At 47.8% G+C, this 18385-nt stretch overlaps 1 protein-coding gene across 1 annotated transcript in view; it reads right to left on the minus strand.

Moving 5' to 3' along the window:
* Positions 1-3046: 3046 nt before the first annotated feature.
* The window catches only part of SLC13A4 (solute carrier family 13 member 4), a 43692-nt gene continuing 28353 nt past the window's right edge, over positions 3047-18385 (minus strand). The window contains exons 8-16 of the mRNA XM_069588455.1: positions 17235-17419; positions 14194-14313; positions 12790-12891; positions 12354-12455; positions 11577-11674; positions 11253-11377; positions 7805-7966; positions 6403-6540; positions 3047-4212 (exon numbers count right to left, since the gene is read on the minus strand). Of these exons, the coding sequence (XP_069444556.1) occupies positions 4075-4212; positions 6403-6540; positions 7805-7966; positions 11253-11377; positions 11577-11674; positions 12354-12455; positions 12790-12891; positions 14194-14313; positions 17235-17419 (1170 nt within the window). The 3' untranslated portion in view covers positions 3047-4074. The remainder of the gene's footprint in view (positions 4213-6402; positions 6541-7804; positions 7967-11252; positions 11378-11576; positions 11675-12353; positions 12456-12789; positions 12892-14193; positions 14314-17234; positions 17420-18385) is intronic.

Consider the following 18385-nt stretch of genomic DNA (forward strand, 5'->3'; position numbering starts at 1 on the left):
CGCAAAGCAGTGGAGGGATGGGAAGAACCACTAAGAGACAGGCTTTGTTTTCTTATTAAAAAGTTTGAAAATCACTGTTGTGATTTAAGGAGACTTTCTGCTACTCCTGACCTTAAAAGGAGGATTACATAAAATACTACTAAAGTTACTCATGTGTGAAAAGTAAGACTTCAGGGTTGATGTTGGGAACCTAAAAAATACATTGAACTAGAAACCTTATCCTTAAACTGTAACCTCCTAAACAAAATACCCAAAGAAAGAAAAAACCAAAAGAACCTTACTTGGCACTGTATTTTATGAATTGAAGTTACCAGCTGATGTCTGTAGACCTCTCTTCTGGTTTAGTGTTAATTAAGTGATAATTAAGCAGTTTTGGGTTTACAGGGACAGTTTTATTTGCTTCTTTCTAACTCATTTACTTAATTTTCATTTCTGCGACTCGAGAAAAGTTAGGATATGTGGGTTTTCCAGTTGTCTGTACTTAACGGGTCCATGGAGCATGTGTAACATGCATGATGTTTTCATTTCCTCCGAGTGGTTCACTCCCTAGATACTGTACTCGTGTTTGCTTTTCTGCTAAACTCTCCCACGTTTTAAATACTTTCCCTGTTACTCCTCCTGACGGAACACTCTGTACTGTGCTGAAGCAAAGGAGACTTTTCTTCAGCTCCCCGGCCTGAACTTTGCACATAGCATTTCCCAGCCTTACTCAGATGAGTTCTTTTTTTCCCCACTGTCTGTTAACGCCTTGCCTCGTGGAAAGGAGCAGGACAGTGAAGGGGAAATACTTTGAGATGTTGCCTGGTCTTAATAGGGAGTCTGTGAAACTTGGATTTTCACATGTTCTATTTATACCTTTCCTAAATCTGGATGCCACATAGTCAAGCACTGAAGACCTAGCAGATGGCATGGGAGAGAAACAGGCCAGTAGTGAAGTTTTGTGGAAAGTGCCTTGGGTGTGGTGGGACATTGCAAAACCTGAGTCCTGTGCCCGCATATGGAAAGCGCATCTCTTACACGTACAGCTGTACCAGACTGGGCCAAGCGGAAGGCGCCCTGTAAATAGAGCAGGCGGTGTGCTCAGATTTGTTCAGTGACGGCGGCCCCAGGACAGCTGCCTGAGCTCTTGGGTGCTCTCAGCTCCCTGTCTTAACAGTGGTTCAGTTATCTCGCTCGCCTGAGAGTGATCCTAGTGTTGAGATGCACTTTTCACACAGGTGTCTAAATATGAAGCCACCTGCTTTATTTGGGTTCAGCTAAATAAGAGATCTACTCTGACAACGGAGGAAAAACTTAGCTCTTTTTTACTTACTAAAATGGCACACGAGTCTTTGTTTCATGTGAATTCTAACATAAAAGGTTGTATACTATGTACTTCATGGGTGACTTAAAGGAATTTCCGAGGCAACTTTAAGCAGAATTTGATGTATAATCAAGAATAAGATGCAACTCTATTTGGTGTTTTTGTTTCTCAGTTTCATCAGCTATAAAAGGAGCTGTATAAGATGATCGTTTACAGCTTTTCCACCCATGTAGAGTTGTGATATGAGAAGAGAAGGATCAAATTTAATGTATTTGCAAAAGACAGCACTACTAAGCAGAGCTGTTAGGTCCTGTCCAGCAGCAGAGCGATTTTAGAAGACAAGGAGTTGTGAGTCACAGCTGATGCTCGTGAGTCATATCTGGAATGAGCAGGCTGCTTTGGACTGAGTCTGTGGTCTGGGGACAGAACGGTGCTGTTCGGTCTACTGACCAGACCAAAATAAACACCCTTTCTGAACTGACTTCTCGAGAGTGTTAGCCGCCTGATGGACGTGGCAGCAGCTTCATGGAGCTGCTCTGCTTTCTGTTTCAGAGTGAGTCAGGGTCTCAAATAGCTTAACAGGGGCCAATCATTCTAAGTCAACTGAATTCTTTTTTTTAATTTTTTTTATTTTTGGCTGCACTGGGTCTTTGTTGCTACTTGCAGGCTTTCTCTCTAGTTGCTGTGTGAGAGCTTCTCATTGTAGTGGCTTCTCTTGTTACTGAGCATGGGCCTAGGACTTGTGGGCCTAGTCGCCCTGTAGGATGGGGAATCTTCCCAGACCAGGGATTGAATCCGTGTCCCCTGAATTGGCAGGCGGATTCTTAACCACTGGACCACCAAGAAAAGTCTGAAGTCAACTTAATTCTCTGTCACCTTTTCTTTCTCCTTTTGCTTGTTTATACTCCCAGCATCTTATTAATTATCTGTGCATTGCCTTGTGGTCTGACTTAAAGGTTTGGCATCTTAAATTCTGTAACAGGTCAGACACTTGACCTTTTGGCTCCCCTGACAGTAGGAGTGACATCCTGACTCAGAAATATTTCAAAGCAGCATGACCGGTAGCGATGCTGGTTCCTCAGACCAGCCATACAGACCAGCTGGTCCCTCAGACGTACCTCACATTGGCATTTCATTTGGGCTCATTCACTTTTGTAAGTGGCCAGATAATTTGGCCTACGCTAACTGGAAGCAGCAGTAATATTCCTGGTTAAACCTGGTGCAGGTTTTTGACTGGCACAAAAGAAACTTTGTAACTTACAGATAGATGATAACTAAGAGAGTGACTTTGTTGGTAAATCATTGTGGGAAGACTGCAGTTGCTGTCATTAGTAACTTAAAATCAATTCAAGCAGTGCTGTAACCATGGTTTCCTCCTTTTCCCATAAGGTGTATTTAGCAAGTGAAGTGAGTGAAGTCACTCAGTCGTGTCTGACTCTTTGCGACCCCATGGACTGTAGCCTACCAGGCTTCTCCATCCATGGGATTTTCCAGGCAAGAATCCCGGAGTGGGTTACCATTTCCTTCTCCAGGGAATCTTCCCGACCCAGGGATCGAACCTGGGTCTCCCTCATTGGAGGCAGACGCTTTAACCTCTGAGCCACTAGGGAAGTAGCTGATGGTAAAAATCTGAAATGTGTCACGCTGGAGGGGTTGGGAACAACATCCAGTCCTGTGGCAAAGACTTCTGTCATGGGAATAGGGGTGCAGTTCGGGAAGGAGGAGGAGGCCTGGACTTCAGAGTCATTTCAAGGAAGACATTTATTGAGCAGACAGGCACACAGTTTACTGTACCATATAAGTTGCTGGAGACTTTAAGAGACATAAGACATCTCCCCTCCCCTCCAGGGGCTCATCAACTGTGCTTATCTTTTTGGGGGCGAACTACTCATTGCCTCCTGAAGAAAACCCATCGACATATCATTAATAGTGCTGTGGCCTTAGTTTCTGCCTCCTCAGGTAAGACAGGTACGAACTATGAAGGTTTTTCCTTCCTCCCAATGCTTAACCAGCATGGTGGTATTGATGGTTAGTGCTGAGTGGAGAGAGAGATACTGATCTCAAAGTGTCTTCTTTCTGCCTCCTTTTCCTTTGACAGAGAACAGCACCAGCCTCATTCTGCAGGGGACACTGTTTCTTTGCAGGGATTTGGTGCAACGGTATAGAGAGGCCATTGATGAGAGATACTTAAAAGAGGAGTGATAAGAGTACTGATGGCCACAAAGAGGCCTCCCTAAGAACTGCCCTTTTGTGGGGAGAGCTTGGCGAGAAACACCTAGGAGAAAGGAGCCGACGTCAGGTCTCAGGTTCTGGGTGAGACTTCCCCCGAAGAGGAGATGACACTGGTTTCACTCTCTGCACTTGGTAGCATGATTTGGGTTTTCTCCTTCTATTCCTAAATGGGACTGAGAATTTAAGAATAACATCAAACCCAGGGGGACTGGTCAGTTTGTGAGGCTTAGCCTCTGAGGGGCAACAAAGGCAGACTTGTCTCTTGCTGGCTTTCAGAAAGAGCTGGTTGGAGAGACAAGCTACAAGGGAGGGAGAAGGGTTTTAGGTTTCCTTCCACTGCAGCGCTGAGAAAGGAGGGCAGAGCGGAAGACACGTCTGGGCCTGTGCATTGTGCTTGGAGGCTCTCTGCACGTCACCGGAGGTGGAAGACAGAGGAATCTTCTGAGGGGGTCCCGTACTCCTGGTGGTCCTCTCAGCCTGTTGGTCAGCCTCTGCTGGGTGCTGGTTGCTCCTGGGGTCGGGCCGTTCGCCCGCAGGGATCAGGCCTGATCAGTGATATTACTGACCTTGGCCCAGGCAGGAAACGTGTTGAGGTCGAAGAGGCTTATTCCCCACGTATTGATGGCCACCATCACTGTCACCAGGCCAATAACGTTGACCCCCAGACCAGCTTTCACCTGCAGGGCACAAGCAGCAGGGTGCACAGCCCGCGGTCCCTGTGAGCAGACAGCACAAGTGCCCAGGTGCCCCCTGCCTGAGCCTCTCCTCCTGACATGACCCCAGCCCCCCTGCATGACCCTGACTTGTTCCCGTCACTGCCCCCTGGTACTCTAGTGGTGCCTTATAGCGGGCACAGGCCTGTAGAGGACCGGCGGACAGGAAGGACTTGGGGCTGGGAGACGGCCGTTGGCATCATCTCTCCTTTTGTAGCACGCTCACTATTGCATGGAGGCCTAGGAGGTGTGTGCTTGGGACGCCAGATCTTGGAATGTTAGGTTGCACAGAAACAGCTACATGACTGGGAAATGTGTTCACTGAGATAGGGGAGCTCCTCGAAGCTGAAGCCTATCAGAGCGGTCACTGTTCCTTCACAGCAGGGGCCTCCCGGGAGAGCCTGCGTTCTGTGACTGTTGCCTTTTCCCCACAAGGAACAGCTAAGGAAGTAGTGTCCTTGGGTTCACCTGGGCAAAGGTCAGCCGCCTGCACCAGCCCTTCCACAGAAAGGCAACAGACAGCGCCCTGGCTGGGGGCGTGGGGCCTTTGCTGCTTTCTCCTGGGGGAACGTCACCGCCAAGGCTCTGACCGCTTCGTTTCTGTCGTGGCACTGACATGCCCAGGCAGAAGGGGGACGTGGGGGAAGAAGGATGGCAGAGCCAGGGCCGTCTGGGAAAGTGTCCACTAAGGAGGGCTGGCATCATAGCGGGTGACAACCCAAGTGCACAGCGAGTCACCGCAAGTCCACTAACCGGGACTGAGCTGGGCAGGTTGCGAGGGAAAAGTGAATGTCAGGAAATGGTTGATGATGAGTCGCCCTTCGGCCTTCTGGCCCAAGCCTTGTACTTATGAATCATCCCGTCCCCCTGAACCTTTGGGCGTGGAGAACTGCCCATGTTTCCCAGTGGGTAAGAGGAAGCGGGTTCTAAAGGTGCTAAGTGAAGGTCATTTAGAGCTGAGAGGGACCACACAGAGCATCTGGGCTGAACCCGCTCACTTAGCAGATGAGGAAAGTGAAGTCTTGAGTCAGTGCCCAGGCTGGCACTGGGTTAGGGTTAGGGTTAGGCTCACTGCTCATCATCTGGTGCCTCTAAAAATGACTGGCTCTGGTCCCTTGATTCCAGGGTAAAGGCTGAGGGTGAGCGGTGGGAGCACTCGGCAGAGGGAGCAGGATCGGGGGTGCAGGGGCAGGTCGAGGGGACAGGAGAGTCGTGGTGGAGCTCAGCAGGAGTGGATGGGGCTGCGCAGTAAGATCTGGGGGTGGAAGGGGACAGGGGTGGCTGTGACCCCCTTCCCGAGGTAATTCAGATGACTTGGATGATCATTTTGAGAGCAGAGAGGATCTGAATATCTGCTCCCAGCCTGAAGCTCTTTCTTCCTTTCCTCCGTTTAATATTTACGGAGCTGCCAAGATCTAGTTTGGATTTGAGTGAGAAACTAGCCCCCAGCAAGGAAGGATGGGCCATTTCAGTCGGCCGGGCCCAGTTACCTGTATGAGGGGTTCCTCCCTCCCCAACCTGATCAGCCCTGGGAGTCGAGAAGCACAGCAGTGAGCACAGGCTGAGGGGTGGAGGGTGGCCCCACACTAAAACCAGCCGCAAAGCGTCCCCTCCAAGCCGTGTTTTGTGAGCCTCGCTGAAAACTAAGAAATGAGCTATGGGTGCTTCATTTTACGGTTGTTGCTTTGGGGGTTTCTTGCTTGGGGAGAGGGTTGGACAGGGAGGAGAATCTTGTTCTTACAAAGTATCTTTCACCCTCAGTTCATAAAGTGTCTTACACTTAACCTTTTATGAATAAGCCAGCAACTCTGGGCCAACATCCCCACAGTTCAGTGCAGGAACTAAGCAAAAACCAGAACAAGCTCTCGGCTTCCAGAGTGGGTCACACCCTGGGTTGGTCCCAGCCTTTTCTGTCTACGTTCCCACTCTCTTCCCAGATTAGGGCTGGGGAGAGCACATGATTGCTGTTCTTGGTGCTTGTGGACCAAAGGAAAACCTTTCACCAGAACCATTCTTTCTGCCACCCTGGGGCTGAGCTATGACAGATCAGGGGTACTGCTTATAAAATAATAAACTTTAGAAAGCTATATAGGGCCAGTCATCCCTGTCTTCATGGCAGGTGGGCCTGGTGGGAAGAGGCCACTCACGACTCACCATATCTTTAATCTGGCAGTGCCCGTAGCTGAAGACGATGGCGTTGGGGGGATTGCCCACTGGCAGCATCACTGCAAAGGAGATGCACATGGTGACCGGGATCAGGGTGTAGAGTGGATTTATTTGCAGCGTTTCAGACTAGAACAGAGAATTCACAGAAACATTAGCATGGAGGTTAGACTTGCATTTGCCATGCTTACCATCACGAGTGTGCCTAAATGATGGCTGAGTGTCAGCTGCCCTTGACTGAATACCATGTGCGACAGACAGGTAAACCACGCTCTCAAAAGCACGGAGTCCCGGGCTCCTTTGATGGGTCCCTGCTGCTCACTTACTCCCCATGGAAACATGGACTCCAAGTTGCCTCCCTACTAGAAGGGATGTTTCAATTTCTTGGTGCTGGCCTAAGGGAGTAGTTTTAAAATTTGACACTTCAGCTGAGAAATTCTTGCAATACAAATCTCATGAACAAGTTGCGTTGATCGAGGTAGACATTTCTCGCTCTTGGCGTGCAGAACTAAGGTTTTTTTCTTTTCCCGAGTTATGATAACTGCCTTATGTGGGACCTGAACCTGTGGGAACCTGTGGTCTTACTCTCAATGGTACCATGTTTTAAGTGCATTCCTGCACTCATGTAGGCAGGCTGATGAGAGGGAGAAGTTGGAGGGAGCAGTGAGCAGAGAGTGGCTGAGTGGGAGGAGTTTGGGGCTGATAGAGTAGGAAGATACTATCTTGTTGGTGATGAGGAAGAGCCTTCATCTTACAGGTTCCACCTCACAGAATGGGATGGAGGCAGCATTTTGTTTGGTGGATCACCTCGGGGGCTCCTTAGCCAGGCCGAGATCTGCCAGTGGCTCCACCCCCACCATCCGACTGTGCAAACACCTACTCCATTAATCACAAATTGTTCTGAGACCCAGGAATGAGGCTGGCATTGCTCATAATTCTGAGTCTCCTGGACAGAGAAGCTGGGTGGAGGCGGTGATGACCGAGCTGTGGTTTTGGTCTCTGCAGCTGAGAGTACTTCTGGGAACATTTTTGTCTCCATTTTCTGTAGCTATTTCTCCTGCCCTCCTGTTAGGTCTCATCCCTGGAGAAGCGAAAGGCTACTCACTCCAATATTCTGGCCTGGAGAATTCCATGGACTGTATAGTCCATGGGGTCACAAAGAATCGGATACAACTGAGTGACTTTCACTTCACTTCCATAGGAGAGGAAGATGGATGGCGATTGTGGGGTATTAGAATCCTAGGGTTTTACAGTTATCTTGTCCATTCTTGTTTCCATTCAGAACTGCCCCTAAACTAAGCCTAGACTTTTGGGAAAGGGCTTCTAGAGCTCTTGCTTTTATTATCTATTTACTTATCAGTTACTGGACATCTCAGAGCCCTGTTCTACTCACCAGACTGCACACGATGGGCAGGAAGATGGTGATGGTGGCTGGGTTGCTCACGAACTCTGTGACAATGGACACCAGGATGCACGCCAGCAGGGTGACAGCCCAAGGCGGGAGGCTGCTCAGAGACAGCATCTGCTGCCCGATCCACGTGGAGAGGCCAGAGGTCTGCAGGGAGACAAGGCGATGCAGTGAGGAGAGAGTGGCACTCTTAGCCTCCAGAAGGTCAGGGATGGTGGGGGCTGGACAGGACCACCAGGAGCCATCTAATTTGCCTCCCTATTTTTAGGCAGGCTGGATCCACAGGCATTCCTGGTTTTTTTTTTATGATTAAGTCACTTCGTAGCCCAGCAAATTCTTTTTTTTTTAAATATTTATTTATTTAGCTGTGCTGGGTCTTAGTTGCAGCATGCAGGATCTAGTTCCCTGGCCAAGGATCAAACCTGAGCCCCCTGCACTCGGAGTGTGGAGTCTTAGCCACTGGACCACAGGGGTCTCAGCAGATTCTTTTTTTTTTTTTTCTTATTGATTGCACATTTAGTCTTAGAGCCGCCTGGTCAGTCGTTGTCACAGGGCACGGAGAGCCTCCACTTGCTGTGATCCTCCTCGGCGCTCTGGTGACTTGGCAGGGATTGGAGACCTTAGGGGTGATGGGCCGCTCAGCTTCACACCTGCTACTCTTTCTCCAGCCTCCGACAGCGTCATGCTGTCCGTTCATTCAACAGTGCCCTTTGCACAGGTCGCCAAATGTAATCCTTATTCCTGCTTTTGAAATCTATTTCTGTTATCACCCACAAAAGGGAAAAAATTATCACCATGTTTGGATAGTAACTTTTCCTCTGGTCTTTGGGGCCTGAGTAGGCAGGGCTGGGCATTAGAAATTTTACGTGAGCAATGATGGAGAGAGGAATTCCATGTCGTGGCAAAGGTGCCACCTCACTAGCCTGGAAATGGTCATTCAGCCTCAGCCTGTGTTAGGTTCAGGTCTCATCACAGCTGACATCAGGATCTACCATCTGCCCATACTTCTTGTCAATATGAAATAAAGGCTTGAACCTTTTCCATTAGCAACACCTACACACATCAACTCAAATAAATGAATATTTCCACTTGGAGTAATTCATTTGGTTGGAAGATGTTCATCTGCCAATGATGAGGGCTCTCCCCATCCCCTAAAAATGAAGGGCACAATTGAGTTTATGTTCTTAAAAAACCCCAGGTTGCCGTATGCACTCTCCAGCTCTCCCCCCCTCCCTCCTCTGCCTTCTCTAGTTGACATGCTCCGACTTTTCCTGTTCACCCTCCAGACTGCAAATGCAATAAAGAAGTGAGGACTAGGGCAAGAAACAGGGTGAGACGGTTTAGGATTTCTCAAACTGCGGGCCTTCCTCATATTCTGCTATTAAGGATGGCCTCACTATGTTGTCAGCAGACCACTCTTTCTCTTCTCCAAGTTCATCAAAAGCTCATTTCATCTCCACAGCACCTGGGCCACTTCATGGCACGCTCATAGACAACTGATAACCAAAGGGCTTCAGAATTCTCTCATGTAGCCATTTTTACCTTGAGCACTTCCTCTTTTTTTTTTTTTTTCTTCCACGGACTGAGAGCTATGAATGCGATATGTGAGGACTACCTCAGTTAATGGAGGGTGCAGTGCCTGGAACCTCTGTAATTTCCATTGCTTGTGATACATAAAACTGTGCTCACCAGACAGACAGAGGAGGCAGAGAAGTTAGCTGAGTGGGAGCAGTAGGTTTTATGAAGAATTGGAGTATTTATTTATCATGTTATCCAATAGTACTTGTAAGTAAAGTGAAATAAGGGCAATTTTTTTTTCCAGAAGAACTAGCTTATACTATAATTTGAAATAAACTGATAAATTAGACTGTAAAGTTAGGGGAAAAAACACAATAAAAGAAACCTTTATTTTTTAAATCCTTGGGATGAAAACATTTTTATTGAATTTTTCTCACTAATGTTAAGACTCTGAAATTATTTCAGATTCAGGAGGAATCACACATACTATATCTAAATTATATTATTAAAGTAGTAGAGTGAGTAGGTTTTATAGCCATACCATCTGTACATGTACAATTTTAGTAAAAAAAAAAAAAAAAAAAAAAAATCTTGCCAGGCTGGGCTCAGTGGCCAAAACTAACCACTGAAATTCAACAAGGATAAATATGATATTATGAACTTGGAGTCAGAAATATTGAAAGCATATATACAGAACTGACTGAAGGACCTGAAGCTTAATAATGGCTAACAATGAAAAGAATGAAGGGTATTAGTTAACTGTGGTTTCAGTGTAAGCACTGACATGAGTGCCAATGAAGCCTTGTAAAAGCTTCCATAAAATAAAGGATGGGGCGTGAGTTATTGTTAATAACTGCTCTACTCTGCAGCAGACTGACCACCCCTGGACTGTGTTTGATCAAAGGCAAAGCGTAGTGAGTCCTAAGGAGAGAGACCAGTGTGGTCAGGGGTCACTACTCCTATGAAGAATGGTTAAAGGAACTGGGGAGTTTTAGTTGGAAGAAAGCATGATATAGGGGAACATAGTAAGTGTCTTTATTGTTTTAATAATTATTACTGAGGAGAGGGTTCCTGAGAAGAAAGCCAGACCAAGGAGTGGAAGACATCCAGAAGACCTGAGCTGAAAGTCAAGAGTGACTTCTCTGCTGGCTGTGCAGGGCTGTCCCTGTCACCCAAGGTGTCCTAGAGGGAAGAAGTCTCTCTTGGGTGGGCTAGGGGACCCAGTGTCCTCCACGGTTCCTTCCAAGCGGAGGACCCAGGGACCTTATTACTGATGCAGATAGCACTGAGGCCCACACAAGGGGCAGTCAAAACTGAGCCAAGTTGAGAATGGGTTAGTGTGTTAAACACATAGAGAAGACAGAGGGAGCAAACAGTGAGAACCTTAACCTGACTGTTAATGGTTGTTTACTTCAGGAAAGGGTTAGGAAAATCAACTCTTTTCCACCAGCCCCCTTTAAAAGATCTCATCCCAAATCCTCCCATTCAGGAAATCAGGGGGCATCTACACCCGCTTTAGCATACATTCTCCAAAGGGCCTCAGGATAGGCATACAGACTAGCTGAGGGATCAGTCTGGGGCATCTCTGAGCCCTTACAGCTGTCACCACTGTCAGATCCCCAGAAGGAGACGGCTACAAAGCCCAGTGCTTCTCTCGCCTGCAGCGGCGTGGGCCCATCCCTGGGGTGTGGATGCCCGTGTGCCGGGACTCTAACTCTGCTCCCAGTAGTGTCGTTTAGTAGTGCCATTTGTTCCGGGTGGGACACGATGTCCATTCCTGGCTTCCCTTCCCAGCGACGGGTGAACACTCACCTCTTAGCACCTTTGAATCTTCCCTCCCAGAACCATAAGGACTGGCTTTACATAGTTTACATACTGAAAACTACTTGGCGCAACACGACGACTCAGGGGTTACCTTGCTGCCAGAAGCCAGGGCATAGCCTCCTCCCACCAGAATGACGATCTCCCAGGGCATCGTCTTCTGGAAGTCCTTCCACGTGATGATGGGCTCCATGCCCGGCGAGGGCCCCCGGTCGTCCCCTAGATGACAGGGAGGCAGAGCCAGATGAACCCTCCTGGTGTGACTCGTGGAGACAGGGGTCTCGTTGTTGAACGAGAGGATACTCTGCTACGCTGGGAGGAGTCAGAAGGGCTTTGGTAAGGCTCCTTCCAGAAATTCTGAACTTAGACCATTATTTGACTGGAGCCAGCCCCGACTCTTCCCTTGAACTCCTCTCACCATCTCTCTTTTTCCCGAAGCAAGGCTTCTTCGCTGGAATCAGGAAGAGGAGGAAGCCAAGGAAGACAGAGACCGTGGCATCGGTGCGATAGCCCTTCCTGCCAGAGACAAGCAGAGCTGGGGAGGAGAGTCAGGAGGCCCAGGGGTCACACCGGGCCTGGGACAGCCTGTCTGAACGTGGTGCCTTCCCAGGGCACCTAGTCTAGTGGGGACCTCAGCCTTCTGGCCAGCTGCTCCCATGCCCCACTGGTGGATTTAATGTCTGGAGGCAGGGCCTGACTAGGGTAGATGTCTTAGTGTGAATTTATGGACCTGTTAGAAGGAGTGAGCAGGAGTTATTTTAGATAGAGGAGAAGAGAAAAGGAGGCGTTCTCTTTCCTGGGAGGGTCACAAGCTGGCGCTGAGAGCTTGTGGCCTGTGGCCCTGGCCCTTGAGACTATGAGGGGCAGGACACGCCTCGGCCACTGCGACCATAGCCTTTACAGGTGGTGTTTTACTCTACATTTTCTCCTTTAACTCTCGAAACAAGCACTAAGGTAACAAGACCAAGGTCATGTGGATGGTAAGCAGCAGCTCCTGACCCCAACCCTGGAGGCAGACTCCAAAGACTATTGTCTTCCTGAGTCTGCACTGTAACTTCCCTAGGAAAGGGGAATTTTTAACAGGACAGTGCTTCCTCGGTTCCTGACTATCCCTAAGAGTCTAGGAAGGGACCCTGGTGGGTACTGCCTGAAGAGTTTGGGTGAGGCAGTTGTTCACGGAGATGGTATCATTTACTTTTCAAAGAAGGAATCCCAACCAGGAACAAAGCCGGGCTCCCGAGTAAACCACAGCACGGTCATCAGGACGAAGAAGAATCCAGTGACCATTTCCGGGTAGCTAGAAGAGAAAACAGGAAGACCTCCTCCAGGAACTGGGACTTTTCTCTTGGCCTCCTCCCTTTGCTTTGGGATGCTCTTGCGATCAGGGTTCCAGGACTGGAGACCTGAGACGCAGCTTCTGCTCAACCACTTGGAATACTGCAATGGGGAAGGGTGGCCCCTAGGGCCTGGGGGCCAGCTTGACTTTGGCATTAAATAGCACCTCTAGTTGTACTTGAGGAAAACTCCCCCAGCTCAGGAGGCCACCAAGAACAAGGCTGCTTCTTTGCGCACTTTACATGCTGTAATTTTCCCCTGGGGAAAGAGAAAAAGGGTGAAGGGCTGATTCTTACGTAATGGCTCCCAGCTTCTCATATTCCTCTTGGATCCTCTTCTCTGATAACTCCTCCCTTTTGGTCTTCTTCTTCTTACTCAGAGAGCAGGTCTCTTTAAAACTGAGAAGGGAAGAATGAGCAGAGGAATGAAGGCCACTTCTGAAAGCAAGTGGAGAGCAAGTCGTAAGCAAACACAAACTACTGGCTGGCTGTGATGGTTCTCCTCTCCCCTCGTCCCGCCTATCATGTGACTTCATCTGCAACTTAACACAGCCCCTCGGCAGCCTTCTCCCCAGCTTCCCGGGTGAATCTCTGGTATATAAATGTGAAGTCATGTCTCATGGACTTGTGTGAGGGTATTTATGTTTGGTTGTTTCTTCTCACTCATCTTTCCCCCGTTCCCAGTTGGGTTTTTAAATTACCTAATTAGGCTGCACCGTGTGGCTTGTAGGATCCTGTTCTATTCCGAACTAGAATCAAACCTGTGCCCCCTGCATTGGAAGCGCAGAGTCTTAGCCACTGGACTTCCAGGGAAGTCCCTACACACTCATCCTTTACACAAGTGAGACTCATTGTGATGCAGCATATGTATCTAGATGCTTATATATTTATTTTTTGCAAGCACATGTAAGAGTGTGTGTGTGTGTGTGTGTGTGTGTGTGTGTGTGTGTGTGTGTGTGTGTGTGTGTATCTGTCTAGAGACAGGGTTGTTTGGGGTGAACGTGGGTATTAGTTTTCAACTAGCAATACTGGGAGCATAGAAGTACACAGTTGTCATTGATTTGACGGTTGTCCCTTGAGTTATTTCTTTTTAAAAAAGCTCAGCTTAGAGAACATTCCCTGAGCAGTGGGAAAGTTGGGTCCCCTGGACTAATAGTAAAACAGGTATATCTTTCCTTTATGTGTTTGAAACTGATCAAATTTGGAGCAAGCATCAGTAATGGAAAGCTGGCTAAATAGATTAATATTAGACATAGTATTGCAAGAGGAATGTCTAATGTTATTTTGAGTGATATGAGCATATTTTATATAACTATTAAGTATAAATCAGTCACGTCTATAAAATTAAGCCCAAGTCAACTTCTACTTGGAGTCATTTCTTTAGAAATTAGTTCAAATTACTCTCCATGAAACTACATTAACTACTCTCCCATTCAGACCTTTTATGAATCCAGCCCTTCCTCTAACCAGTCTGTTGACCTTAAGAACACTCCATCATAGAGCTCACAGAGAAGTGCAAAGGCCGTGTGAGTCTGGAGTATCTAGAAAACATGATGCCTGAGTCCTCGTCTACTCCACTGCCTTCTCTTCTGGGCATCCTTGATGGCTACTTGGCAGCTCCCAGTTGAGTGTCCCCCTCAGGGCTTGGGCCATGGCCCTGGATGGATGGGAGAGCCTTGCTCTCAGGGCCCTAGGACTCACTTGCAGCCCAGGAACAGCCAGTGCATCCAGAACCAGCTGACCACCAGCATGATGAGGGAGATGGGGAAGCTGAAGAGGAACCAGGTGCCAAAGTTGACCACTTCTGCAGCTGGATACTGGCTGGAAGGGAAAGAACCAGGTTAGTGGTTAGAAAAGGGTGGATTTCCATGTAGTATTTTGGGGGCTAGTAAGCTAAATGGTCCTTAAGAAGATATACAGCAGAGTTAACAGAACAGCTGATGTTAAAAATATGGTAATATATTATCGAGAAGTCACTTGACAGCTGCAGCTGTACTGAGCCCAGCCAAGAATTATGAAATAAGCTAAGACGGCATCCAAGCAACCAAAATTGATATCATGGAAGTGTATACGCGTTGCACTCCGGAGAATCACTCAGATCTGTTTCTTCCTAATTTATGTAAAGATTCTGATAAATTTACCACCCAAGACATAGCCTAAAGGAATAGGAATTGTCCCAGAAACTAAACCAGAAGGGCAGAAACACAGAGCTCGGGCAGAGTACTGTGGTGTGAAGAGCTCAGGTCCTGGGGAGTTAGGTCTTAAGCTTTGCTCAATCCTTCCTCCTCCCATCTCCTTCCTCATTTTCCTCCATTTTCCTTCCTTCTCTCCCTGCTTGGGCGAGAACTCTCCAACTCTCTACCCCCTCTTGTTTTCTCAGTGCCATCACCCTGTCAGCCATCCCCTCTCTCGAGGGTTTAACTATTCTCTCATCTGGATCATTCCTATCAGTGCTTACACGTCTTTCATCTTAAAAGCCCATTCTTGACCCTGTCTCGTCAGTCTGTCATGTCCAACTCTTTGTGACCCCACGGACTGCAGCATGCCAGTCTTCCCTGTTCTTCACCATCTCCCGGAGCTTGCCCAAACTCATCTCCACTGAGTTGGTGATGCCATCCAACCATCTCGGCCTCTGTCATCCCCTTCTCTTCCTGCCTTCAGTCTTTTCCAGCATCAGGGTCTTTTCCAATGAGTTGGCTCTTCACAGATTGTCAGGTGGCCAGAGTGCTGGAGCTTCACTTTCAGCATCAGTCCTTCCAGTGAATATTCAGGACTGATTTCCTTTTGGATTGACTGGTTTGATCCTCTTGCAGTCCAAGGGACTCTCAAAAGTCTTCTCCAACAGCACAGTTCAAAAGCATCAATTCTTTGGTGCTCAGCTTTCTTCACAGTCAACTCTCACATCCATACATGACCACTGGAAAAACCATAGCCTTGACTAGACAGACCTTTGTTGGCAAAGTAATGTCTCTGTCTAGGTTTGTCATTGCCTTTCTTCCAAGGAGCAAGCGTCTTAATTTCATGGCTGCAGTCACCATCTGCAGTGATTTTGGAGCCCAAGAAAATAAAATCTGTGACTATTTCCATTGTTTCTCCATCTATTTCCCATGCTTTACCCTCCCTTTATTACCACCCCGTCTCTCCCCTTCCCTTCACAGCCAACTCTGCATTTCCTCATTTCCATCTTACTCCTCAAACTACTGAAATTTGGCTTCTTTTCAGGTCACTTGACCAAATTGTTCTTGCCTAGACCACCAGTAACCTCCATATCGTCAAATCTAATGGATACATTTTTGTCCTTCCTTCAACAACTGTAAACCATATGGACCACTTTCTTTCTTTGGGTAGCATGACACTAGATTTTCCTCTTCTCTGTCTGACACTGTTTTATTCTCTCTTTTCTAGTCTAATTTAAATGTTCTTCTAAAAAATTATTTTCTTGTTTATTATTTGGCTGTGTCAGGTCTTGGTTGCAGCACGGGGAATCTCTCATTGCAGTGCCTGTACTCTTGAGCAGTGGTGTGTGGGTTCATTGCTCTGAGGCATGTGGGATATTAGTCGCCCAATCAGAGATAGAACCTGTCCCCTGCATTGCAAGGCAGAGTAATAATCACTGGACCAACAGGGAAGTCCCTAAATGTTTGTGCTTAATGTTTATGCCCCTGATCTCCTTACTCTGTGTGTTCTCCCTGAGTGATCTCCGTCACCCTTAGGGCTTCAGTTTCCATATGCAAGTCACTCGGACTAGCTGTCATCTACTTTGTGGGGCCCAGTGCAAAAGGCAAATGTAGGGCCACTTGTTCACTGACAGCAGGACATTAAAAGCCACATGAGGCCCTTGTGAGCCTGGTGGCCTAGGGGTGGCACAGGTGGCCACCCCGACCCCACATCTGTGTCTTTAGCCTAAAAATGGCTCTTGAAATTCAGGGACATGTCCACCCGGACATGTCCACTCCTCTATCAGCATTTCCTCATCTTTACCCTCGTGTAGGTCAAGGGCAGCTCTGTTTCCCCAGCTGCTGAAGCCCCAACTCTAAAAATGAGTCCAGGGCTTCCCCTCTCTCAAGCTTTTCCTAATCCGACCTCAGAAGCTCACTCAGATCAGGCCATTTCTCCTCCCACTGTTATCCAGGCCACCATCAGCTCTGTCCTGGGCAATGGCAGCCACAGCCTGGATTGTCTTCCTGCCTTTTCCTTCCCAAATTCCACTGTCCATTTTTTAAAATCCAGAATGCATTTTCAAAGCTGTAAATGTGATCACCTCACTCCCTGCCTATAATTCTTCAAAGGCTTCTCTCAGCTTTTTCGGATGAAGTCCAAGTTCCTTCATGGGCCTTGTGAGGCCCTGTGTGGTCTGCGCATCCACCTCCCTGGCCTCCTTTCGCCCTCTGCCATTGTCTTTATTTTCTCTGCTCTCTTGCCTCTGAACCTCTTAAACTGTTTTGTCTGGAAGATCTCCCTTTGTCTAGTTTACTCCAGCTCAGGCTTCAGGACTCTGCTTTCACTGCCACCTCTTTGGGGAGGCATTTCCTCCCTCTAGACTGATTCCCCCCACCTGCCCCCGCCACCCTTGCAGAATCCCACCCTTCTCATCACATTTAACTGTAATGACTTGATCATTTCTCTGGCCCTTGGTACAAAAGCTGCTCTGATTCTATATTTTCTGCCGTATCCTTAGCATCCGGGTCTGTTCCTGACAGATGATGCTTTGTAAATACTTGTTGACCAAGTGGATTACTTACTTGTTGAAGTGCTCCAAGAAGATGAGGCTGGTGGAGGTGCCGATGATGGTGGTCAGGCCCCCGATGGTGGCGGCATAGGAGATGCTCAGAGACAGACACTTGCAGATCATTTGGTCGTGCTGGGACTTGTACTTTCTTTTGAGCTCCTGGTTCCTGGAGCTGGGGGTGAGGACTGGTGGCTTTTCCTACCAAAGGAAAGTCAGTGAACTTCTCTAACCCAACTTGGGCTTGTGGCCCACAAAGCATGAAAGACCATTGTGCAGCGGAAATGTTTTGAGCTTGGTTGTCAGATGGGTCCCAGTCCTAGTTCTCCTCTTGACCTGCTAGGGCATCCCTATCTGAACTATAGCTTCTTCTGTGAAATGGGGAAAATCCAGTTTTCTCTGCCAGGTTGTTGTAAAGAGTAAATAGAAAGTACTTGGAACCCTTCCTGGTATTTAACAAATGGTAAGCTATTAATATTGTTATTTTTGTTGTTATAAATATTAACAATTATTTTTTTTTTTTTACTTGAATTCCAGTAAAACTGACTGTTCTCCACTTCATGTTTAAGTACCAAATGGAAGATGGTTATTCTCTGTGGAGTTACAATACATTCCTGGTTGGGAAATGACTGAAAAATAAGCTTTGCATTATAGAAAGAGTCCAGCTTTCACTGGACAGAGAGTCAAAGTGTGTTTCTCTCCTCCCTTCTTTCTCACTTCTTCCTTCTTGCCTATTGATTTTTCCTCCCCTCTTTCTCCTCCCCCTCAATTTGCATAGAAATCTCAGCCTTGCCCTGGTCTGCTCAGGCCCTGCATGGTCCATGTGATGGCCTTTCAGGGTCAGAGGTTTCTGACCTCTGATCTCAGCTCTGGGCTTAAGAAGCCAGTGCCCCTCTGTCCTGCCAGATCCATGAGACTAGGAGTAGCCTGGTACAAATGTCACCAGGCCAGGCCATGGGGAGACCGGGGGGGGCAGAGGCCACCCTGCCACAATTCTCAAAGCCCATAACCTCTGCCCCATCTTCCTACAAGGGCCCAGAAAAGGCTGGAGGCTTCCACATTCTCCTGAAAGAGTCCTTGATTATAAGAGCTGGAGAAGACCTCAGAGAGTCTCTTGTCCAGTGGTTTTCCATGATCCTTTCTCCTAATGAAAACTGACATGGACCT

The sequence above is a fragment of the Ovis canadensis genome, chromosome 4 (assembly GCF_042477335.2).
Source record: "Ovis canadensis isolate MfBH-ARS-UI-01 breed Bighorn chromosome 4, ARS-UI_OviCan_v2, whole genome shotgun sequence".
Taxonomy (NCBI): Eukaryota; Metazoa; Chordata; class Mammalia; order Artiodactyla; family Bovidae; genus Ovis; species Ovis canadensis.